The sequence below is a fragment of the Mauremys mutica genome, chromosome 18 (assembly GCF_020497125.1).
Source record: "Mauremys mutica isolate MM-2020 ecotype Southern chromosome 18, ASM2049712v1, whole genome shotgun sequence".
Classification (NCBI taxonomy): Eukaryota; Metazoa; Chordata; order Testudines; family Geoemydidae; genus Mauremys; species Mauremys mutica.
In genome coordinates, this window is record NC_059089.1 from 12,085,940 (window position 1) to 12,111,985 (window position 26,046).

Below are 26,046 nucleotides of genomic sequence, written 5' to 3' on the forward strand. Positions count from 1 at the left end.
CCTGCTGTGAGTTAGTGACCTTAGTTCAGCGTGCACAAGGTTACTTGGTTTGCGGACACCTTGCCTTCCATATTCAGTCAACGCACAGCCTTGTTCTAACACACTTGTTACACAGTAGGCTGGTTAGAGGGAAAGGGCTGTTTCCTGCCCAGTTGCCAGGCAACAAGATGAAAGTTCAGTCTCCTCTCCTCCCCCGCCCCCCAACATCAGCTCACTCTCGTCTCTATAGGCGTCCCTTTGGCCAAGTGTCGGTTTTCATCTGTCACTGATATATTGGTGCTGGGAAATTCTGCACTCGGGTCTTTGTTCGGAGGAGCTTCTGCGCTCGATAAGCCTGGGCGAAGGAAGTCCCTGGCAGCGGTGGTTCCTTGGAGCCTGATTCTCTTCCCTTACACCCATGTTGCACTAATGTCAGTGCTTCTGATTTACACCAGTGTGAGCATAATCGCGCTTCTGTTTTGGAGCGGGGAGGGAATTGGCCGACTGCATATGGAGGGCAATAGGCTGAATTCCTGTGGCTACTATGAAGAGAGGGCTTTCTGGACAAGAGCGCTGGCACGTTCTTATACTGTGCTCGGTGCTGCTCAAAACACAGCGAAAGACCAAAGACCTGGTTTGCAGCGATAACTTGCAGCAACAAGAACTGCAAGATGCTCAGCAATTCAGAAATGTCAGGATCCAGCCCCAAGAGGTACAATTCATATTTGCAAATTGTGCTCAGTACCATACAAACACACAGGAAGGGATAGTGCCTGGATTCATAGTTTATATAACCTGCTTGGGGTGTGTGTCTGTGTGTGTCTGAGGGTACATCTATACTACCCGCCGGATCGGTGGGTAGTGATCTATCGAGGATCGATTTATCGCGTCTCGTCTGGACGCGATAAATCGATCCGCGAATTGACGCCCGTACTCCACCTCGGCAGGAGGAGTAAGCAGCGTCGACGGGGGCGCTGCAGCAGTCGACTCGCCGCTGTGAGGACGGCCAGGTAAGTCGAACTAAGATACTTCGACAAGATGCGTATCTTAGATCGATTTCCCCCGCCCCCCGCGCAGTGTAGACCAGCCCTGAGCCACAGAGAATGTGAGTCTCTTACAGGTCAAGTTAAGGAAAGGTGACTTTTTAGTTCAAGCTGTAGCAGCTCGTGCTTTTAGCTCTGGAGGCCCCAGGTCAGTCCCCAGTGTGGTAGCCAAGATGGCGACTGTCACACTTACAATCTAAGTAGACAAGATAGGAGAAGAGTAGAGGAAGGGGATACAACCCAGAGAGCAAACTGATGCTCTGCAGTATGGCACTTCATGATAAGGATAGAGACTGTCCCTACCGTAAATCACTTACAATCTAGGTTACGTGGGACACAGCGAGCAGGGGCATGACAGCTGGGAAGGAAGTTTACGCAGAAGATGAAATAGGGGCTCTTTTTGCAAAGTGGTCATGGGGTGTGTTTCTTTTAAGTAGATGTATTAAGTTACCATAGGATGTGGAGGCACAAGCTTTCGTCTTTGATCCCCATGGTTAGAGATACAACTCGTTGACAATGGTAAATATTAGGCGTGAACATTTTTTAAAAGCCTAACGTTTTATTTTGTTTGAAATTTTCCACAGCCGTTTTCTGTAATTTTTTTTTAACACCCACCCCCTCAAAGTGCCTTTTTTCAGTTTTGAGGGAAATTTTTATTTCCCCATTTTTCTCCTTCCTTCCTTTTTCCATTTCCGGTGACAAAATGGAAGAGAAGGGGAAAAACAGGAGACAGAGGAGGAAAAAAAAATCGGAAATGTTCTCGTTTAAAAAACAAATATTTTGCAAAAAAATTGTCATTGAGTCGAAAAAACTAGTTTTCATCAATCAAAAATTTCAACCTGATCTAGGCGGAAAGTTTGTGGCGAGAACTTGACTTTGTGGCTGCCCCTGAACACAAGAGCAGAGATTTTAACTGTGCTGCCTGAAATGATGTACAGGTCTCGTTGGTTGTTTTTGTTTTCCCCCCTAGTGATCGTCAGCTTCTAAATTAATGTATCATTTGTAGGAGTAGTTCAGGTTATTCGAATGTTCACTAGCTTTTGCTTGTCAGTATTGAATTGCAACTGCCATTGTTCTTCCCATTCACCTACTTAGGTAAGATCCCTCTCATGGTTTCTAGTGTGAACTGACCTACATGATTTTGAGTCCTCTGCAAATGTTGACACCTCACTGCTCAACCCATTTTCCAGATCACTGATAAATGTATTGCACAGTATCAGTCCTGTTTATTGCTAACCTTTTGCCAGGATGACATTTGACCAGTTTTTCCTTTTTTGTTTCTTAGATTCTTTCCCCCTCTCCCCCACACTTTATGCTTTCATTATGAATTCTACCAGTAATTCATAATAAATGGTAAAGATCCTCAGCTGGAAGATCTGCCTTTTACCGCAGCTGAGAATCTAGCCTAAAATGTTAAAGAAAAATAATATCAATGCCTCCACCCCCTCACCCTGCCCCCCAGTAACAAGGGTTTGTCTAGAAAGACAATCCCTCAAAACACCTTCTGGAAAGAAAGAAATTAACACTTTTAAAAAAAATTAATCTCTTGCAGTAAATACGGTTGCTTAGACTGGCTTGAGAATAATTAAATAGATATTAAATTACATTCAGCTACCTCAAAATATCTACTAAGGAATCTGTTGGATCAATACCAGAGCTGTTAGCCAGACTGAAAACGGCTAGCTTCCTTATTTTTAATTTGAGATGCAAGAAAGGGTTTTTGTAGCACCATAATCAAAAAATAATGTACCTCATCTTGGCAAGAAATAAGACTTGGGGAACGTGCAGCTCTTGCTTTTTCTACCCATTAAGCAAGATCAATTTTTGATCTCAAATGTATAATTTGAGAAACATTTTGAAATATAATTAAACCTAATGGCTCCTGATCCTTGGGTTCTGATGGGCTATACTCAGCACTGGACCAGAGAGAGAGAGAGAGAGCGTGTAAAGAGAAGATACAAAGGAAGATTTGATACTGATATGAGGATCCCCAGGGCTTCTAGGATCCTTTCTGCTTTAGAGCTGTGCCTGCCTTTGGAGACTGTTATAATTTCTCAAATCGCCTCTGTGCTGAGCCTAAGAATTTCAATCTCCTTATTTGTGACTTCAGGGCCTTTTAGGCTAGTAGTTTCCTCATTTTTTTTTGCCAATTGCTTTTCTAAAGTAACAGCAGTTGGCACTGGCGATCTCTAGGGGGCTACCGAGGAGCAGGAGACTTGATGCTCAGGAATCACTAGGCTCTGGCAGCCCCGTCACTCCAGGTGGATGCACAAAATGATGGATGCACGAGCTGCAGCCCACTCCAACTTACCTGCATAAAAGCAATTGGAGTCATTTCCCCCTCCCTGCTTGCCCAACAGACCCATTAGATTTAAGGCTCCTCTGGATCCATGGAAGGGGCTGGCAGGATTTGCCAGCTGCTAAATCTCTGGTCCCTTTGAAATCCATTGGCACGTAGAATCATAGAATATCAGGGTTGGAAGGGACTTCAGGAGGTTCTAGTCCAACCCCTGCTCAAAGCAGGACCAACACCAACTAAATCATTCCAGCCAGGGCTTTGCATCAAGGGGGCCGGGCTTTGGCTCTGAGATCAACTCCCAAAGGTAACTTTTGCTCAAGAGTACCAGGGTTTATGCACTGTAGCTAATCAGAAAGTAAATAGCCAGAGCGATTCAGTGTCATTTTTATTACCCCCATCTGTGGTTTGCCACAGGCCGTTTTAACAACCTGCGTTCAGTATCCTTTCTAAACACCATGCCACTGCTCTGTTGCCATGCCTGGATCCTTAGCTGGGGAAGAAGAGAAGGAAGATGCAGTTACTCCTTCTGATGCAATGCCTATGCAATTGCATCCTGAGCTTTGCCTACCTGTGTTTGTAGAGGGGAGATGATACACTGTGCTAATGACAACAGAGACAGCCTGCAGTGCCCCATGCGGATAAGCAGCTATGAAGTCAAAGCTGTTCCTGTGTTTTCACGTTGCCTAGTAATGGTCAGAGTAAACCAAACTAGAGAAATTCCAGGCTAGAAGAGAATCACTGGGGGGGGGTATGTGCAGTAAGTGGAGCTAATCTTTTTTTATTTTAGTCACCATTCGCTTGTATAAACAAGTGTGCTACGATCCTGGACTAGATCTGTCCCAGGCCTCCCCAGAACCACTTTGCGATTGCTTGTTTCTGGTGTGTCCCAATTCTATGGCAACATCCTGACTACAGACAGTGTAAAATGAACCTTCTCCCTTCCCACCCCACCCCTTTGCTTGGGGGAAGCTGTAATCCCGGCGTGCCGGGTTACACAATGGAGAGCGAACAATTGCGTGACTCCCTCTGATTTTGTGGCTGATCCTGTCTCATTTCTCTGGGAGAAGCTGTGTTGGATGCAGCAGGTAGGGAAATGGTACAGCGTGTGCCCTTTGGGTCAGCGGCGTGTGCATCCTCATGCTTTGAATCAGATGTGAGTAGTCCACAACTAGGATCCGATCTAGGCCAGGTCTGTTCCAGTCAGGGGAATGAAGAGGTGGGATCCCTGACTCATGTCGCTGTGCTGGCAAAACTCCCTAGAACAGACACAGTTATACTGGTAAAACTGCTTTTGCCAGGATAGTTTATTTCACTTGGGGTGTGTGGAAGGGGGTGAGGGAGGGAACTGAAATAAGCTGTGCCAGCAAAAGCACAGTTTGGCTGGTATGTGCTTTGTCCCATAAGGAGTGTTGTACTGGTGTTCTATACCCAGTGGTTTGAGCATTGGCCTGCTAAACCCAGGTTGTGAGTTCAATCCTTGAGGGGGCCACTTAGGGATCTGGGGCAAAAATTGGTCCTGCTAGCGAAGGCAGGGGCTGGACTCAATGACCTTTCAAGGTCCCTTCCAGTTCTAGGAGATTGGTATATCTCCTATTATTATTATTAGCTAAGGGCTCCTAATCAGACCCACCACCAACCCTACTGAAATGCTTGGGAGTCTTTCTACCCGTGACAATGGATCAGACCCCTAATGCAAAACTAACACAGCTTTTCTTGGTCTCTCTGTGCAGCCGTTTATTTGTAAGGGAGGCCAGGAAAATGTCCTAATTTGATGGTCGATTCTTGTAAACATCCAATACATTCCCAGGGCTGGGTATGTATCTTCCCTTCCTCCTGGCTACATTTGTCTGTTTATTTGCATGGCCATTTTCTTAGTACTATATGTTACTCCCCAACCTTGAGCAATTGGTGTGAAATCTTCAATCTCTGTGTATTTCACAGAGAGACGTGTTTGCTACAGCTTTGCTTAATTCCTGCCTTCTGTAGCTGGGAAGGGGAGATGCATGGCAGCCTTGGCTGTCGTTTAAGAAAAGAGCACAGCTACTGCTGTCAGTTTTTGTTTACTGGGCTTGTTTTACGGGGATGAGTGCCTATTTTGGTACCACTCAACAACAGCGCTCTGTTTGTGTGTGTGGTTTGGGGATGACTGATAGGGACAGAGCCTTCAGTGAGAACAATGAATCAGAACCTTGATCAAAGTTATTTCTTATGAGTCAAATATTCTGGTAAAGGAAATGTCACCATGCTGGAAATGAGCGCAGTCAGCGAAGACAAGTTTCACGGTGCTCAATCTCAGTGGTCATCTTCTGAAGGCTTTCACTGCAGACTCCAAGGGTGCCATCCCATTGTTAAAGCTCTGCTTTGGCTAATAAACCCACAGCAGTTTAGATGATGCAACCCTGGGGTCTGCAGCTGCAAATATAAAGTGACCTTCATCTTCTTGTTTAAGGGAAAGTGTCCCCTTTGGGCCATGTTGATGATCAGCTTCCTGGACCTCCACTAACCCTGTGGGGTTTAACCCCAGCTCTGAACTCCCCCAGACTTTGAGGTATTTGAAATCCGGAGTCTCTACAGTTGTAACAGATGGGGAAACACTGTGCAGGCACTCTACAGGGTTAAAACCACTATATACAACATGCCTAGGGGAAAACTCTCATGCACATGAGCTATTTTGCAAGTTGGTGCCTGCAACACAGTGTAATGAAAGCGCGAGGCAGGGTGGGGGCGAATATGCTGCTGTGACTTCCGTGGGTTGCACCAGCGTATTCATTTGGCTCAAGGCAAATGAGGATGATTTATTTCTGCAGCAGCCACACTGTACAATAGCAAGCAAGCAAGAGGTCCCCATCCCAAGGTTCAACAGTGTTAAGGCACAACGGGTACAGCGATGGGCATGCTCATAGAAAAGACAGGATGAGAGAAGGAAGTGAATGGGGTGGACTCATTGGATACAGAAGACCACACGAAATAGGTGAGCTTTTAGAAGTCTCTTGAAGGACCAGGGGAATGGATCTGGTTGAGCATTAAGCTGGAGCTTAGCTAAGAACATGAGGTGTCACAAAAGGAAGTACAATAGCCCAGAGTGAGCGAAGGAGACAAAGGGAGTAGTCACAATAGTAGATTGGCAGAGCATATGGAATGGGAGGGAGCATAGGAGGAGACAAAGGCAGAGTCCCAGAGAACTTTGGAGGTGAAGAGGCGAACCTAAGGAGAGAGGAAGGGAGGGTGGAGTTGGAAGAAGGACTGGGAGGAGGGGACAGATCTCCACAGAGGGGCATTGCTTCCACACTAATGGAGAACCCCATGGAATGAGACACATGCTGGATAAAAAGGTAATGGGGAAGCTATGGAATCTGCACTCTCTTCATGGGTAGGAGGGGCTGGCTTCCTGCAGCAGCTCCGCTGCTGTCTGTGAACTGCCAGCACTCATGGCCTGCTCTGAGCCAGCTTTTCCTTCTGAAGTTTTCTCCAATGGGAAGCTCTTTTCATGTGACTGAACTGTCTGACACATCTAAGCCTGCGGATCCCGAGTCAGCTATCGCTTTATATGCTACCAGCATTGATGGTGCGTTTAGTGGGTGTATGTCTTCACTCTGTGCTGCGGTTTGGTTATGTCTCTTGTTTTCTTTTTTTCATTGTCCTCCCAGTTTGCCACCAAAGGGCAGGAATTGAGGGCGAGGCCAGGAGGGATAGTGACATTCACCACCTGTCTTTTGACCTGGGGAGAAGAGTTTATTCCACCCTTGATCAAGGAAAATAGGATAGAGAGTGGGGTTTTTTTGTTTTGTTTTTTGTTTTAGAACAAGAATGTTCCTTATTTGGGCTGGCGTCAGGGTGATGTGATCTGGTGGAGAAGGGTTTGGTGTGTGTGTGTGTGTGAGAGAGAGAGAGAGAGAGTGTCTGTGTGTGTCAGAGAGAGAAAATAGCTGCTGTCACAATGGAGATATTTCATGGTATTCCCTGCCACAGCAGATCACTAATTTTCTTGAGATTGCACAAATACTCACCCTCCTAAGCACTCAGTCTGAAAAATGCCACCGCTGCATGGGTCAAATTCACACACACTTCTCCCGTTGTGCCAAAATATCAGAGCCTTACTCCTTTAACTGTGAGTTTCCTGTCCTTTGTGGGCTCCTGCTGCAATCATAACGATCTTTTAAAGTAGTTTCTGTTGCATCAGTTTCCTGTTTGACTGCACTTTAGCTGATGACTATCATGGATTTATGTGACTGGATTAAACCTCAGTGACACCAAGAGATGCAAACAGAGTAATCTCGTATCTGATTGTGGAACAGCATTGATAGGCTTTGTGAGGGAGCCCTGCAGCTGCAACATGGGCTGGGGGAACACAAGTAAGACAGGAGAAAAAGGTAGAGAAGTGAAGAGTAATTGCGGAGCGTGTGCTAAGAGGGATGCAGATGAGCCCCATGCACATAGGGAAGTTACTGATGCAGGACAAGCCTCAGAACATTCAGATGCTCGTTTTGGATAAGCATCCCCAGCCTGGCTGCTGGTCTGAACTATACAAACCTCCTGCATCAGCAACATTTAATTCAAAATCTCACAAGCACCATGTCACAGTCCAGGGCAACTGCCCCTGTATCCAACAAGAGCGCCTACTTTTAGGCTTCTGGCTCCCAGCCATCAGCTCTCTCGGGCGGAGATCTCATCTTGCTTCCTTCAGACTGGGCTGAACAGTTTCCCACCTACACTGTGAGCTCCCCAGCAAGTTAGACTGCCTAAGCAGGCCTGCTTTGCTTTCTCCTCAGAGGCTATAAGCAGCATAATTGCCCTTAATTATAAGGTACCACACAGCTTTTCTCAGCAAGCACATTTATTCCTAAGGTGAAAGCATTACAGAGAAAACATAAAAACACTAAAGGAACCTACACACATGCTAATACTCTTACCAGAGACCACCCTACGCAACCCCAGCAAAGACTCTGGGGGTGGGGCAGTCCTTCAAACCCACCGAGGGGTTTTGCTGTGGTTCAAGTTCCTAACAGCATTAGCTCAGAACAAGCACCCCTATGAATCTGTGAATCCCTCCTTTATGCTGTTTGGGCCTTTGACTTTGAGACGCTGGGAACAGATAAACAGCAGACAACCGGTTGCTTTTCAGGGCGAAGCTTTAAGAGGTTGTGTCTGGAGATGGGGATATGCATTTCCTTTCCTCCCTGGTATTTCCTAGGAAACCTGCTCAACTAAAAATTCATTTGTGTCTGGTACATTGTTTCAATGAGTTCTTTGAAGCTCATAATACATCCCAGGATTTACACGGGTCATGTGTCTCTCTTAGAGACATCTACCTCCCACAATAATACATAAACATTTGCATTTTTAATCCAAGGTACTGTAGAACCTGAGAGTTACGAACACCTTGGGAATGGAGGGTGTTTGTAACTCTGAAATGCTCGTAACTCTGAACAAAACATTATGTTCTCTCAAAAGTTTACAACTGAACATTGACTTAGTACAGCTTTGAAACTTAACTAAGCAGAAGAAAAATGCTGCTTTCTCTTTATTTTTTAGTAGTTTACATTTAACAGAGCACTGTACTGTATTTGCTCTTCCCTCCCGCCTTTTTTGTGTGTCTCTCTGCTGCTGCCTGATTGCGTACTTCCGGTTCCAAATAAGGTGTGTGGCTGACTGCTCAGTTCATAACTCTGGGGTTCGTAACTCCAAGGTGCTACTGTACTTCTAAAATCCTTACACTGAATCCAATAAGGTTTGTCCAGGATATTGTCATATCTGACACACACTGTCCCTCTCACAGGGCTGTGTGACTTCTGTTTCTGGAACGGAGAATTGCAATGCACAGGCGAGGGTGAAAATGAGGGAAAAAAAAGTTACCCAGGCATTTCTGACCCAGCGCAAAAGTTCTGGGCGGGTGGTGGGTGGAAGTCCTAATCTGTCTCTTTCTCTTTGCATTTGTAATATTCCCATCACTGTATCATCATTTCTTATCTGAACTGGTTTTCTCTTCCTAACGCAGTAGTCCATTATGATGCACCTGCTCAGCGTCCAATATTTACAGTTCAATGACTTGGCTGCTTCAAAGCATCAGTAATGGGAAGGGGGGGATAGCTCAGTGGTTTGAGCATTGGCCTGCTAAACCCAGGGTGGTGAGTTCAATCCTTGAGGAGGCCACTTAGGGATCTGGGGCAAAAATAGGTCCTGCTAGTGGAGGCAGGGGGCTGGACTCAATGACCTTTCAAGGTCCCTTCCAGTTCTAGGAGATTGGTATATCTCCTATTATTATTAATGTATATTCTCACTGGCCCCAATCCTTCTCCAGGGAAGAAAATGGCCAAGCTCCCCACTGGCTTCAACAGGCTCAGTATTAGGCTGATCAGACAGCAAGTGTGAAAAATCAGGACAGGGGGTGGGGAGTAATAGGAGCCTATATAAGAGAGAGCCCCAAATATCAGGACTGTCCCAGTAAAATTGGGACATCTGGTCACCCTACTCAGGCTAGACACATTTGTGGATTAATTGCCTACAAAATGTGCGTGATCGTGTTTAATTAAAGGGAGGCTTTTCCCAGGAACAAAGAGGGCTGTTGCCTCATAGCCAGGAGGTGTGGACGCCTGGCACCCATGCCTGCAGCAGCATACATAAACATGAGGATGACATGGGTATGCTTTATCCATGAGGACTCTGGAGCTGACCCAAGAGCCCTCCATTCCTCATTTGGACATAGTCCATCAGGAGCAGAGTCCACAGTGCTCTTAAGAGTGTGTAGGCAGGTGTGCTGCAAGGGCTTTTTGTGCAAGGTGGTGTCATTTCTCTTCCTCCTTGCAGGCAAGATTGTGACTCCCTTGCTCAAGTCAAGTCATATATTACATCACAAGCAAATTAATGGGACTTTTCTTCAGTGTGAATAAGAATATCACAGTCTAGTCGACAGCAAGGAGAACAGTCTTTTTATGTGTGGAATTAGATTTAACTGGGTGTTTCTATGCAGTAAAAGAGGACAGGGGAAGAATTATGAATATAGAGTGTTGGATTTATGACTGCAGGAAATAGAGATCCACATGAAGCCTGTTTCTTCACCATGGCCTGTGAAAGCCAAGCAGACGGAGCTGAGAAACAAAGTCCCATCTCCTACTGTGGGACCCATGCAGATGAAAGCTCCCTTCACTGGGTGAAAGGTAAGCAAACAGCTCAGACTATTGATTGCAACAACGACATTCTGAATCAGGTGGAATTGAACTAAGAGAAGCTGCATTTTTTTTTTTCAGGGCTGCTCATTTTCAATTGAAGAAATATAACCATTATAATAATTAAGCAAAAATCAAGAACACACCCCATGGCCAAGAATTACAAAAAAGTGGCTAGTAATTTTGGGTACCCCAAGTTTGGGGAGCCCAACGTGGTACACTTTAAAGAGGCCTGTTTCTCAGGCGTGCCCTGCTGAAAATTAGACCCCTTTAAGGCATCTCAGTTGGAGCAGCCAAAGTTATAAATCGCTTGTGAAGATCTTAGCCTGGATTTGTAAAGTGACTGATGCAGCCTTGCTCTGTTTATGCTGCTTAGCACAACACTCCTTTAGAAACTGACTAAAGTTCCGTGTCCATCTGATACAATAATAGCAATTCACTCCTGTGTCCCATGTTTCATACATTGCTCAGGAGAGGGGTAGCTCAGTGGTTTGCGCATTGGCCTGCTACACCCAGGGTTATGAGTTCAATTGTTGAGGGGGCCATTTAGGGCTTTGGGACAAAATCAGTACTTGGTCCTGCTAGTGAAGGTAGAGGACTGGACTCAATGAACTTCAAGGTCCTTTCCAGTTCTATGAGATAGGCATATGTTATGTTAAGTGGTTGCCCTGTGCAGATTCAGCTGCAGGATCCAGGGCCCAAGGTTTCAAAGTGACTTTAAAAGACATCAGTGGGAGCTGCAGGTGCTCAGCTCATCTGGAAGTGAAGCCATGTCAATGTTTTAAAAAGGGTCCATTCATTCTGAGCGTCTCTGTTTCTGGTTTGCCCAGCTTAAGACATCTGGTAGCTAGTGCCTGATTTGCAGAGGCGTTGGGCACTCGCTGCTCCCTTTGGCTTCAGCTGAAGTTGTGGGATGCCCAGCACCTTTGAAAATCACTGGGGCTAGAGCTGGGCACCCAAAATTATTAGCCTTTGCCCTGAGTAACTTGCCTAAGGTCCCAGAGTGGGTTAGCGGCAGGGCTTGGAATTGAACCCAGCTTTACCAGCCCCTGCTCCTGCTCTGCTGCTCGCTTTCTGATGCTGTAGTTCATCTCGGCAAACACATCAAACATTGTTTCATTCACATACCCCACAGGTCTTGGAATATGCCTGTTCCAGGGATTTTAATCTGGATGGGCCACACCTTTGTGTGAGAAGGAATTTAGCTTCCTTGTTGTTACCCAACACAGGGAAATCCTCGGGTGGGGTAGAGATGGCGCAGAGGGTGGGGCGAGGTGTGCCATGGGTAGGAGGGGGTGGGGTGGACTCTACAGGGCTCTGCCTTATCCTCAGCCAAGACAGCAGTGCCTTAAACCCAGTTTCTCAAAGGTATTTAGGCACCTAGATACCATTGAAATCAATGGGAGTTAGGCTCCTAAATACATTCAAGGAGCTGGGCCTTAAAGCCATTTGTCACAGATCTTCACAGCTGTTTTGAGTGGGTTGAACCCATTGTCTTGTCACCCCCTGGACTGGCACATGATCCCTTCCCAGGTCAGATCACTTCCTCTTTGGGCACATGTAGGATTTGGTTTCCTTACCTTTCAGCCCTTGGACCCTCCAGTATAGCCAGAAGGCTGCGCAGCTCTTCATGTTGTGATTTTCTTAGAAACGCTTGAGGAAGAATTCAGAGTCCATCACATGCTGAGAGCTTCTCAGTGCAACCTGCCATTTCCTCAATTTGCAAGCCCACTTCAGCACTCATGAGGAAAACACACCATAGACCAGTCCCTTATGATCACACCCAGCCTTCTCCTCTGATTCTTTTTGCAGAGTTTCACAATGGCCAAGTGCTTATGGTTCTCACTGCGAGCAATACCTGCTCTTCCACCGTCTTTGATATGGAGCTTTGTGCAGAGAAACTGAAGACCTTTGGAATTGAGGTTAGCTCCTCACCGGGAACCTGACTACTGGATGGGTTACCGGGGAGATGGGTATTTTTATGCCAGTGTCACTTGCACCTGTTACAAGAAATCAGGGTCTACTTCATATCTGTCACTCAGAAGTATAGACAGCCTGTAGGAAGAGGGCTATTCCTTACACCTGGGCAATCCTACTGACTTCAGTTGTCTTTCGTGCGCATCACAAGTCGATATCTAAATTATTCCGTGATCTAAGTGCAGCATCATTGAGGGTAGCAAGGTGTTGCACTCCTCTACCTCGTTTGACTGTCTGTATCGTTGCCCTGCAGTCACATCGGCTTAGCCCAATCATCACAACTTATTGCCTTCAGAGAGGTTGGGTGTGTATACATTTTAGCTGTGTCTGAGAAAGTGATATTACGAAGTACAATGATAGTGTTTTGAAATCCTCTGGTGATAAGTGCTCTGTATAACTCAGGGCTTGTCTACACGCGGAGTTGAGTCAGTCGAACTGGTGTGATTTTAAACCGGTGCATGTGAACAAGCCCTGCAGCTCATAACAATCAATCTGCAGACACCTAGAAGATAATAAGGTGATATGTACCAGTCAGCACAGATTTGTAAAGAACAAATCGTGTCAAACCAATCGAATAGCTTCCTTTGACAGGGTAACAAGTCTTGTGGATGGGGGGGAAGTGGTGGATGTGGTATATCTTGACTTTAGTAAGGCTTTTGTTACTGTCTTGCACGATCTTTTCATAAACAAATTAGGGAAATACAACCTAGATGGAGCTACTATAAGGTGGGTGCATAACTGGTTGGAAAACCGTTCCCAGAGAGTAGTTATCTGTGGTTCACAGTCAAACTGGAAGGGCATAATGAGTGGGGTTCCACAGGGATCAGTTCTGGGTCTGGTTCTGTTCAATATCTGTTCAATATTTAGCCAATGGCATAGAGAGTACACGTATACATTTTGTGGATGATACCAAGCTGGGAGGGGTTGCAAGTGCTTTAGAGTGTAGGATTAAAATTCAAAATGATCTGGACAAACTGGAGAAATGGTCTGAAGTCAACAGGATGAAATTCCATAAGGACAAATGCAAAGTACTTCACTTAGGAAGGAACAGTCAGTTGCACACATACAAAATGGGAAATGACTGCCTAGGAAGGAGCACTGCGGAAAGGGATCTGGGGGTCATAGTGGATCACAAGCTAAATGTGAGTTAACAGTGTAACACTGTTGCAAGAAAAGCAAACATCATTCTGGGTTAATACAAGAGGAGTGTTGTAAGCAAGACACAAGAAGTAATTCTTCCGTTCTACTCCGCTCTGATTAGGCCTCAGCTGGAGTATTGTGCCCAGTTCTGGGTGCCACTTTTCAGGAAAGACGTAGACAAATTGGAGAAAATCCAGAGAAGAGCAACAAAAATGAGTAAAGGTCTAGAAAACATGACCTGTGAAGGAAGATTGAAAAAAGTGGGTTTGTTTAGTCTGGAAAAGAGAAGACAGAGAGGGGACAGGATAACAGTTTTCAAATTCATAAAAGGTTGTTACAAGGACAAGGGAGAAAAAAATTGTTCTCCTTAACCTCTGAGGCTAGGACAAGAAGCAGTGGGATTAAGTTGCAGCAAGGGAAGTTTAGATTGGACATTAGGAAAAACTTCCTAAGTGGCAGGATTGTTAAGCACTGGAATAAATTGCCTAGGAAAGTTGTGGAATCTCCATCATTGGAGATTTTTAAGAGCAGGTTAGACAAACACCTATCAGGGATAATGCTTAGTCATAGAATATCAGGGTTGGAAGGGACTTCAGGAGGTATCTAGTTCAACCCCATGCTCAAAGCAGGACCAATCCCCAATTATTATTTTTTGTTTTGTACCCCAGATCCCTAAATGGCCCCTTGAAGGATTGAACTTACAACTCTAGGTTTAGCAGGCCAATGCTCAAACCACTGAGCTATCCCTGCCACGAGTGTAGGGGGACTGGACTAGATGACCTCTCGAGGTCCCTTCCAGTCCTACGATTCTATGATTCTCCAGTCTGTTTCACTAAGGCCTGGTCTACACTGGGGGATGGGGGGATCGATCTAAGATACGCAACTTCAGCTACGAGAATAGTGTAGCTGAAGTTGACGTATCTTAGATCGACTTAGATTGATTTACTTCGCGTCCTCATGGCGCGGGATCGACTCCCCCATCGACTCCGCTTCCGCCTCTCGCCCTGGTGGAGTTCCGGAGTCGACGGGGAGCACAGTTGGGGATCAATGTAGATGAGACATGATACATTGATCCCCGATAGATCGATCACTACCCGCCGAATCGGTGGGTAGTGTAGACATACCCTGATAAAAGACCTGATCTTAGCACTAAAAGATCCAATTTTGCTCCCACTGAAGTCCATGGTCAAACTCCCAGTGGCTCAAATGGGAGCAAGTATGGGCCCGTTGCTGGTGGAGAGAGAGACTTGAGTAACATGCTTGCGAAGGGTCAGTGAGCAATTAGACAAACCATTCATTGTGCTGAAGACAGAAAGGGATGGAGCAGAGCTGGAGGTATCTGTGATGGACACAGCATTGCAAACTCTCACCTTTAAATATGATCTTGGTCTGATGTGAGCTCCCATGATGGGTCCTTTTGCAGTTTCATATCAATACAGTGATTCTGCCTCACAAAGAGTTTCACTGCTTTCAGGGCACGCTGGGCTGACTGCATGAGCAGGGCAATGACAGACAGAGACACACACACACACTTTAGTTAAATGAGAGCAACCCCTTTTGTGGACTCTTATTTCAGTTTACGAGGGGCTTATTTCAGTTTTGCTTAAACCTGTTCCTGATTGACTTCAGCTAAACTGAAATAAGTTTGATTTAAACCAATATAAGACTGTTCAGACAGCCTTTTGCACCGGTTTAACTAAATCAGTTTAAGAGCCCATCAGTTAAATTTCTGCAACTGCTGCAACTCTGCAGGTAGATGTAGCCTTAGTTATACAGAAAGCATGAGGAGCTCAAAGCACTTTACAAAGGTTGGCGGTATCATTTACAAATGTGGAAACTGAGGCACAAATAGTTTTTTTGGGGGGGGGCTAGTATAAATGAGATCAGAATTTGGGCCAACGTTCCTTGTTTGGAGGCAAAGTCTGGGACACAGGCCAATCCTATTGAATCTCCAATCTCAATCTAATCACGTGAAATACTGGCCTGGCTCTTGGCTATTGCCATTCAACTCTCCTTCTGATTGTTCTTGGAGAGCTGCATGAAAAAGTGAGTGGGATTTGTTTGTTTTTGATTTCTGAACAGATGACAAGGGATCAGTGGAGGAATTTAATTCAAAACGCCATTCTGGAACCTGAAGTAAGAAGATACATGTTTTACAACTCCAGAGCTTTTGGGATAGCCATTGCTGTGGTAAGGATCATGGCCTCTCATTGAGGTTAATTGGTATGTGCCATTACTGATGTACAATGAAAATTGCCTCGGGTATTTTCATAGGCGCCTAAGGGAGTTAGGTGCCATTTCAATGGGAGTTTGGAGAAGGGATTGAATTTTCAAAGGCACAAATGGGAGTTAAGTGTCCAACTCCTATTGATTTTCAGTGGGAGTTGAGCACCTAACTCACTGAGGCCTCGTTGAAAATCCCATCTTGCAGAGATTGCTATATAATGAGGCAGGTACGCACACTGCCAACTTCTCAGGAGCCCCACCACAGGCTGTCAGTTAGCAAAGCTTTCGCAGTGGTGGCTTTAATGGGGATGGAACTCATTTACCGGAAGCATCTGCCTCAGCCCATCCTTCTCAGCTCTCAAACATCATCTGAAAACACTCTGTACCTCATTCTCATGTACGCGGAGGGCTTCTCACTTCTCTGGCAGGGCCAAGGAGTCTTAAAATGGGACTAAATTATATTTTTACCATCTTTCAGGCCCCTTTTAATGAACACGTGAATAGTTAGAGGTATTTTTTAATGTCAGCCATTGTATATTCGCTAATGCTGCAGTGTTTAGATTTTTAATTAATTTTTCTGTTTGGTATTATTGATCTAACCTGTCTAATTTATCTATGTATCCCATATAACATTGTACCACGCTGTATCCTATCTACCTTTCAGTCCATCTCTAATCTGTACGTCCCATCAGGCAATGTCCTGTCTTAAGATACTACTCCAAGGTATCTTCAAATGAATACGACTCTGGTCTGCCTTCATTAGTCCCAGGAATGGTCCCTTGAGGCAGGTGCCACTGTACATCGTTTTTGCATTATTGTATTTTAACTGTCTTGGCAGTACCCTTCATGCTTTGGTGTGGGAACTTTATAAACACAGTGACTATAATAAGTATTATTATCAATGCACCTGGGGGAATCCGTTTCTTACTAAAAATGGAGGAACTTGGTTGAAATCCTAAGCATGAAACACCATCAAGAATTCATCTGCTGTCTTTGAGGATCAGGAGTTCATTCAATCCCGACTCTCATTCTAGACCTCTCTCCCCCTGATTCTTATTAGAAGGACCTTTTGTCCATTAACCCTCAGAAAATCCCTGCTAGTTTATCTAATTTATGAGACGGGAACTTTCTTGTTCTCTTGACCTTTCTTCTGCTTTCGCTATTTTTGTGAGTATTGTTTTCTGAGTCTCTCTGGGTCTTTTCAGATTTTCTACATCTCAATCTGGGCAAATATTTACTCCACCATGCAGCTGTATTCCTTTGGGTGCCGCTGGGACGTCAGCATTCTGGTGACGGTGGCTGCCATAGCACTCACTATAGTTGTTATATTGATTATTGACCAACATCAAAGGAAGGTAAGGAGAAATTTTTCAGGTGTTCAATTATGTATTTCTTTCCAAGCAAACAGGGAACAAGGTAATTGTCTAGAAGCAATTGATGAGCATAATTGCCAAGAAGGGACAACATATTTTAGAATGGGCACAGCATAATTAGAATAACCAATGGGGTGCAAGATAAAGTTAGGCCTCATATCAGAAAAAATAAAAGTCCAAGGGCTTGATCCACTGAAGTCAATGAGAGTCTTTACATTGACTACGATGGACTTTGGATCAAGCGGCGAATGATGAAAGCTATAGACTTAATCTTCCAAAGAAAGTGGAAGCTCCATTGTCTGAGATATTGAAACCTAGACTGGAAGAGATACAGGAGTGTCTGAGATAATCCTGAACTGACTGGTGTGGGAAGGAACAGGTACAATGATCTTACAAGTCATTTCCCTCTCCAACTTCTGGGATTATATCACATTTTGTGGTGAGAACTCTGGTTGAATAGACTTGGTATGTAAACTTGCTTCAATGGCAGCAGAGTTAGGCCAGAGCTGAACGCCTCTGAAAAGACTACCTGAAATGGATAGTTTCTCTCTTTGCTTTGTTTTCAGGGACTTAGGACTTTGAGACCATAAGATGCACTGACTCTTTAAAATTCCAGGTTGCAGGCTGGCCTGGAAAGTCACCATGGGACATGCTAACATCGTCTCTATTATTTAACAGATACATGTGAATACTGATGTGAGGCTGGCAGCTGCCAATGAAGCCTTCATGAAGCACAACTTACTTCTAGGGGTTGCAGATGCCATGGACAGGCACCAGAATGTTCTACAGGTATCCTTTCTGGGTGAGACAATTTCCCCTCATTGCTGGTGCCTGCAGATATGGAGGTATTTATCATCAGTCTTCTCATCAAAGAGGCTCTCCAGAATTTTTTTTTCATATCTGGGGCCTGACCCACTGAAGATAATGACTCCAACTGAGTTCAGTGGGCTTCTTCATTATTTGTTGAGTGCCAGCAGTGTGCTCAGGGCTGTACAAATATAAAGGGACAAGTGGTCCCTGCCCCTAGAGCTTACATTCTGTGCTGCGAAGACAAACTCATTAAGGCACCTAATACACCATTTTCACAAGTGCCTCCTGACTCTGCGTGCCCTACTAGACACTTTAAAGGGGCCTGATTTTAAGAGGATGAGTGCTCAGTGCTTTCAGAAAATTGGGCCTCTTTAAGACGTCTCAAATTGCCCCCTGCCCCCAACATAGAGGGACACCAAATTAGTAGGTATTTCTAAAAATTTAGGCCCAGAGGACCAAACGAAAGTGAGTCTCAGATCTTACTTTTTAAAGAGAACTTTTGTGGATTATCGCACAAGAGCTTGGAAGACGTGCAGTTGAAGAAGGGAGCAAGAAAACAAACACTGCCCGCCCCCCCAAGCATAGGAGGCAGCATAGGAGAAGGCACAATGATTAGAAATGAAGAGAAAACCAAGAGCTGAGAGGGGAGTAGGAAGAAATTAGGAGAGATGGAAGCAGGAGGGGAGTTATGCAAAGTCTTGAAGGTGAGGGTGACTCACTTGAGAACTTGAACTAGATGTTTGGACAAACCTGGCTACACCTCTAACTAATCAAGATGGCTAATGGACTAAGCTCTGGGCTCTATGCATGTGTGCTGGGCTTGTCAGAGAGCAGAACTAGGCCCAAGGATGTATATTTTTATCCGTCTTACTCCAGTGTTTGACTATATCTTTTCTCAGCTTTCATATTGCTTTGAAATTCCCTTGATCATGCAAAGCAAGACTCTAGATGTGTACCCCCCGCAATCCCCAGAGTTGGTGGAGCACCTCATTCTCCCCTCCTTAGGGACTCCGTGGCCACCACCCACAAGGATCAGTGGGTCCTGGTTTCTTAGTGACTGGTGCCTCCATCTAGTGGCTGGGAGCACAAAACCAGCAACTTCTAGGTTATTAGGTCACAAGTACAGAAAATCAAGGACTACATAAAAATAAACCACAGTCTATTCCCTGGACCAGACAGAGGTCATTTAAAAGAAGGGGAGGGGAACAGGTGAAGGTCTCAGAGAAAATAAATAAATAAGGCCCCAGCCCTCCCAGAACAACCACTAACCCCCCCAAACGAGAAATACCCCCACCATAGTCTCCCCACAGACCTGACCAGGGCAGTGGGGCTGGAGCTCAGGTTGTAGGGCTGGTATCCCTGTCTATGCATCCAACCACTCTCCTGTCCAGCTGGATAGCATCCTGGGCAGTAATGAGACCTGGCTGACCCCTGGGTCCCAGTGCAGGGGGGCCTATGGGCACCACTGGTTTTTCAGCCCCCATGGTTGTAGCTTTTTGGGGCTCAAACTCACCATTGTGGAGGGGAGGCTCTGGTTTGGCCTCCGGTCATCTGACCGGGTCAGTCAAAATGGCTGCCTCTCCTGCGACTGTGGAGAGCAACAACCAGCCTCCTTCCCCTCTGGGTCTCCTTCTCTGGTCACTTGACCTCTCTGAGTGAGCTTCACAGGGGTCACCCCGGCATGCCAGTCCAGTTCCTAGGTGTGTCCCTCCAGCACAAGCAGATAGGCCCTCCCAATCTTTGCCTGTGGGAGCTACGTCTTGTCTCCGAAGTCTCCAAACTGGCAGGCAGTGGGTACAGATAGATACGTTGCTAGCTCAAAAGATGGAGCATGAAGGAATTGTATTAGTGTCTGTCCTCTAAAATGCTCCTTCCTTAACATTCCCCACCATCATCAGCTTTGCTTTGTCCATTTCAACCTGGAGCAGTGTCTTCACTCCTTAGCAGGCTATATTACTGAACAGAAGAGAAACCACCAGGTAAACGATGCTTGGAGCAATCCGAGCTGACTGGGCTACATACAACCTCTAGGATTCGGAAGAAATGAGGGGTGTAGTGCCTGGGCCTGGTTCCCAAGTATACTCTGATTGTCTTACCCCACTCTAGTAACACAAAACAGCCAGAAACGTGGCTTCACCAGCCAGCTGAGCTGGGTTTGTGGCTGCTTTGCATCACTGGAACAGCACAAAGTGTGGTGGCGAATTGAGCTCTGTGTGGTGATCTGAAAGGGAATCTAATACAAATAAAAAGGATCGTCATTTGAAATTTCCTTGTGATCAGGCCCCGTTGTAAATTTCTTCCTCTAGGGCCATGTGTTTAGACATGCGTGTCACAAATCAATTGTATGCATACGTGTCCAGTTCACATGTGCCATTGGGCCCGCGCGTTTCTAAAAATCTGGCCCTTGATAATGAAACGTAAAAATGTCCTGAAAGAAAATGAACAAGAATCAGGGCCAGATTCTGATACCCTCACTCACATTGAATAGTACCTAACTTCCTGAGCCCTGCGACTGAAATCAGTGGGACAGCTCAAGGAGTAAGAGACGACTCTGTTTGACTAAGGTTATAAAATCTAATCCCTTCAAACGCTGTTCTAGCTCTTTTCCTCTAGGACAGGGGTCGTCAGCCTTTCAGAAGTGCTGTGCCGAGTCTTCATTTATTCACTCTAATTTAAGGTTTCACATGCCAGTCATACATTTGAACATTTTTAGAAGGTCTCTTTCTATAAGTCTATAATATATAACTAAATTAGTGTTGTATGCAAAGTAAATAAGGTTTTAAAAGTGTTTAAGACGCTTCATTTAAAGTTAAATTAAAATGCAGCTCTTATCAGTTTAATGTGATCCTTGCCTTTCTTTTCCTTGCTGAGTTTTCCAATGTCTGGCACGTATTTGGATACTTTAAGCTGCACACAGGCTTCTGAGTGATCAGTTGTTAACCAGCTCCGAGAGGGACAGAGGACAGATTTCATGTGTGAAAATACCTGTTCACACAGGTATATGGATCCAAATGCTGAAAGCGTCGCAAACGCAATTTTCTTCAAACAGTTACATTTCACTGGCAGGGACATCCAGCAGGTCAGAAGAGAGGCCCCATGATCTCTCTCGGTTGCTTCAAGTGCACTTTGCAGATCTCCAAACTTTGATGCCCACAATTCTGAGCTTTTTAACTGAATGAGCTGCATTTCGAAATCTTCAACACCCACCCACTGAAATACAGACAAATCCAAGTTGCTTTCACTGAACTTTTCAGGCTTAATTAGAAAAGAAAGCATTGGGTCAAATAGCTGGAAATCTGTCAGAAAATTCTGATTCCAGTTCTTTCATGTACATTCTAATCTCAGTGTCAAACGCAGTGCGCCGTTCCACGTGGCGTGATGGTGATGTAAGCAGCAAATCAGGACTTAAAAATATCCCAGTACAGTGGCACTGGAACAATTTTTAAGGTGGGGGTGCTGAGCTGCGCCCTCTCTTGCCCCGGTCTGCACCCCTCACTGCCCCAGGCTGGGGCCAGTGGGCCACAGCTTGGGGCAGCTGCAGAGCCCTGGGCCGGCGGCCGGGACCCCAGGCTGGCAGTAGAGCCCTCCGGATCAGTGGCCAGGACCCGGGCAGGGTGAGTGCCACTGAAAACCAGCTTGCGTGCCGCCTTCGGCACGTGTGCCATAGGTTGCCTACCCCTGCCCTAGGATGTGCATGAATATGTAAATTCCACACTGTAGCGTCATTGCTGGTTATGCGCCTAAGTCCCGGTGTGCGTTTCAAATCCCCACTCCTGTAATCCTCTGAAATCTGAAGAAGTCCCACTAGAGAAGTGATGGATGCAGCAATGGGCAGAATGCGACAAGCAAACTGAACAACCTAACAGACATCACATGTTTCAGACAAAAGCATTATTTTTTACCGCTGACCAACGTGAGTGTGACATTCACAATCTGATCTGTAGTCCTGGCAATATGTTGGATCCTGTACAAAACATAGACCTAGTCCCTCCTGCAGGGAGGTTAAATTCTATGCTAGACACACGGCACATGTTAGATGCACCACCTGATGAAATGCAGCTCAAAGCAGTGTGGGTGGCTCTAACCTATTTTCAGGCTGGGCAGAATTGGATGTTTATTTTTTAAAATAATTTTGACAGATAATATTGATGTTTATTTTTAAGCACTTTTTTGATGTCTGTTGCTTTAAATTTTCAGATTTGCAGAAAATTGTGGGGGTGGCTGCCAGACAATCGAGTAGGCTGGAGTCAGACAATAATTTTTTAAGGACAGTAGGCGTTGAGATACAAAAAGTTAAAGCTTTGAGGACTGTTAAAACATTAGCTGTTAACATTGTATGTCAAAACATAGAAAGTAAATATCCTTAAAGCAGACAGTAATTCTCCAGCAGCATTTTTTGTACTTTGCCTATTAGTAAATTTCTATTAATATTGACGGAAATAGTTTTTCATTGGTTTGTGTGTGTGTGTGTGCGTGCAGTGAAATTGATGTTACTGACATTCACTGATGAAAATCGAATCCTGCCAAACGTACATCTTTTTCATACCCTTCTTTCCTGGGTGGATAATTGTTGATAACTGTGCAGCACCAGACCTTATAAATTATCCTTGCCAGCTACTCAGTGAGGAAAGACAGAAAGACAATGCTGTCCACCTTTGCAGATCCCAAGAGCTCTCCTTGTGTTTTTCAGTCTGCCCTGAGGCACAATCTGGACCAGTTCTGCGTCACTATGGAGACAGTGATCCAGTCGGGTCAGGGAAGAGGAGAGGAGAGTTCATCTGAAGAGTCACCTCTTCTACCCAGTGACAAGAAAGGGACTCTGGCATGCAGTGAACTGCTCCATCTCATTCCAGAGGGAGCTCCAGAGGTAGCTTGGAGGCTAAGCAGCAAACATTTTCTCTCTGACTTAGCAAGAAAGCTTCAATGGGATAGGTTTGATTTACTGTACGTTTTTATATGCAGAGCTATTGAGTGAATTTAGTGCTGGCGACAGCCCTGGAAACGGAAGCCCTCTACCTATCTGTAGAACAGCTACAATATGAGCTGTGGCGAAGCAAGCTTGCCTCCGCTCCATCCCTGCCAACTTGGCTCGGCCCTGACTCCCCGGCAGGATGAGGTTGTTCAGTCTCCATGGCCCACTTAGTCCTTGGTCCCTCAGCTGGGTCTGTCAGCTAATAACAAGTGTGGGGACTGTTCTGTGAGGTTGACACCAACACGCTGAATCATTTCACATCGGCCCCAACGTGGCTCTTGGATGGTAATAACGTTCTATCACTGCTGACCTGAGCTGTATTTGAAGCAGTGACCTAGCCATCGCTGTGTTCCATTACTGTTCCTTCGAGCCATCTAGGAACCTCACTTATATTGCCATTAAGGACAGAGGACCTGATCCACATTTGCAGTAAGGCAGTGTAAAGGTGTGTCCACTTTAAAGTGAGTGTAACTTACACCCCTTTACATAGCCAGAATGGCGTAAATGTGAACAAGAATCAGGCCCCGATGAACTTAAGCTTCTGAGTGCAGCAGGATCCTCTTGCTTTACGAGGACTTTCCTCAGTATTTCTATTCATCCCATTTTTCATACAAGAAATATAGCTACAAAATGTCTTTGATGGCTTTTGCACTATCCCAGGGGTAGGCAACCTTTCAGAAGTGCTGTGCCGAGTCTTCATTTATTCACTCTGATTTAAGGTTTCGCATGCCAATAATACATTTTTAGAAGGTCTCTTTCTATAAGTCTATACTACATATCTAAATTATTGTTGTATGTAAAGTAAATAAGGTTTCGAAAATGTTTAAGAAGCTTCATTTAAAATTAAATTAAAATGCAGAGTCCCCCGGACTGGTGGCCAGGACCCAGGCAGTGTGAGTGCCACTGAGAATCAGCTCCAGTGCCGCCTTCGGCACACGTGCCATAGGTTGCCTACCCCTGCACTATCCGCTGCCGTAGGAGCATCTGTTTTGGGGCTGGATCAGGAATAGTAAGGAGAAATGCATTAAGAGTTATCATTTAATATCTAATACATCATCGATTGGGGGACAAGCTGTCTCCTTGGCAGGAGATACTGGCACCAATATCTAAAAGGTCATTTTCATCTTTGACTCCTATGATTGCCCCAGACTCTGTCACCATGGATGCTGTCCCTGGAACTCTGTCACCCTGGGCACTGGGTAGGTACTGATGTGTGGAGTGACTCTGATGTTGATCTCATCCTTGTTCCAGGTGATGGCCCAGCAGCTGTTGGTGATCTTCAGTGGCTATTACATCAGACTCTTGGTTAGTGGTCAGCTCCCTCAGGTGGTCATGTTACGGCATGTGGAACACATGAATATCCCCTGCCTTTGCCAGTTCATAGAGACAAATGTGCTTGACACAGGACACTGTTGGTTCAAGGCCAGGTGACGTGAGGGGCCTGAAAAGAGTTGTTGCAATTAATACTGTTCAAATACAATGGTCCATGGAAGAAGCCAGGGCATAGGGAAGACCCGGAGAGAGATGCAACTGCATCAGGGATTTGATTTGACCAATGAGAGGACAGTAATGAGGTGGAGAACATGAAATAAATATTCAAAATCCCATTCGGAGACAATAAAAGAGACAGGCACCTAACTGCCCAACAGCCCTCTTGAACAGGAGCCAAATCTCATGTGAAGAAGTGAATTGTGCTGCTTATGACTTCCTTACTTCTCATCAAGTCTGTTAGCCGTGCAATACAAATAGTTGCATTTAAGTGTGTTTGTAATGAGCTATCAACTCATGCTGTGAACAGTGCAAGTAAGGATCATGCCTGGATGATGCACAGCATGTACAGTTCAGATTGTTGAATTTTTAATGCAAGGAACATGGCAAGATCATGGCTAGTTAAGTTTCCTCTTTTATGCCCCACTCATGTTCCTTTCATCATGCATGTGTGATCCTTGCATTTTTCCCAGCATGGGGAAATGACCTGGCTATTGTCTTTATTTTCTTGTACAGACATACTCTATTTTCTTTGGCCCTGGAGATCAGAGCATAGCATCTCTCATGCTTGCTCCACGCCAGCAGAAATTCACAAACTCTTAGCATCCCATTTCTTCTGGACTTTTGTTGGTATTTGTAATTTGCTAGGCATGGACACTGCACTCAGCACTCTATAAAACACAGAAGATGTCACGACCTCTGACCTGGAGAATTGTTAACCTAGGAGCATGATCAGAAATGTCCCCCGTGCCTTTGACTCTACCAGGAGTTAGGGGTGATGAATGACTTCCAGAAGGTGCCCAGCATCTCACATTATTAGGTCTTTAAAAGACAGACAACATGAAACACACTACGAAATCTTAAGCAAAGTTCTTTATTGAGCATCTTTTCTACAGTTTTGGGACAGTTGGTTTTTTGTTTTTTTTGTTTTGTTTTTTGTTATGTTTTGTTTTTATTTTTTTTGTTGCTATCGTTTGTAAATGACATGGAAAAGGAATTAGTTTTAAGCAAAAATACCCGAGGAGTCCTTGTGGCACCTTAGAGACTAACACATTTATTTGGGCATAAGCTTTCGTGGGCTAGAACCCATTTCATCAGATGTATGAAGTAAAAAATACAGGAGCAGGTATAAATACATGAAAGGATGGGGGTTGCTTTACCAAGTGTGAGGTCAGTCTAATGAGATAAATCAATTAACAGCAGGACAGCAAGGGAGGAAAAATAACATCTGAAGTGGTAAGAGAGTGGCCCATCACAGACAATTGACAAGAAGGTGTGAGTAACAGTTTGGAGAAATTAGTATTGGGGAAATTAAGTTTAGGTTTTGTAATGAGCCAACCATACCCACTCTTTATTCAGGCCTAATCTGATGGTATCCAGTTTGCAAATAATTCTAGTTCTGCAGCTTCACGTTGGAGTCTGTTTTAAAAGTTTTTTTTGCTGAAGAATTGCCTCCTTGAGGTCTGTTATTGAGTGACCAGAGAGATTGAAGTGTTCTCCTACTGGTTTTTGAATGTTATGATTCCTGGCTTGTTACCAGGTTAATTTTAAAAATGGCAGGTGAATGAAGTGCTTA

The 26,046-nt window shown here is 45.1% G+C and overlaps 1 protein-coding gene across 4 annotated transcripts; it reads left to right on the top strand.

The window, feature by feature from the left end:
• Positions 1 to 4,284: 4,284 nt before the first annotated feature.
• On the top strand, positions 4,285 to 24,620 carry TMEM268 (transmembrane protein 268). Of its 4 annotated transcripts, none has more exons than XM_044992936.1 (9): positions 4,285 to 4,406; positions 10,344 to 10,475; positions 12,297 to 12,406; positions 15,684 to 15,791; positions 17,033 to 17,182; positions 17,879 to 17,989; positions 19,909 to 19,989; positions 22,701 to 22,877; positions 24,234 to 24,620. In XM_044992936.1, exons 2-9 carry the CDS (start codon positions 10,379 to 10,381, stop codon positions 24,411 to 24,413), a joined length of 1,014 nt encoding a protein of 337 aa, XP_044848871.1. In that variant the 5' UTR covers positions 4,285 to 4,406; positions 10,344 to 10,378; the 3' UTR covers positions 24,414 to 24,620. The 4 variants fall into 4 exon arrangements, with proteins under 4 accessions (XP_044848871.1, XP_044848870.1, XP_044848869.1 ...); XM_044992935.1 differs by lacking the exon at positions 4,285 to 4,406 and adding an exon at positions 6,593 to 6,653; XM_044992934.1 differs by lacking the exon at positions 4,285 to 4,406 and having other exon boundaries at positions 10,038 to 10,475.
• The last annotated feature ends 1,426 nt before the right edge of the window (positions 24,621 to 26,046 follow it).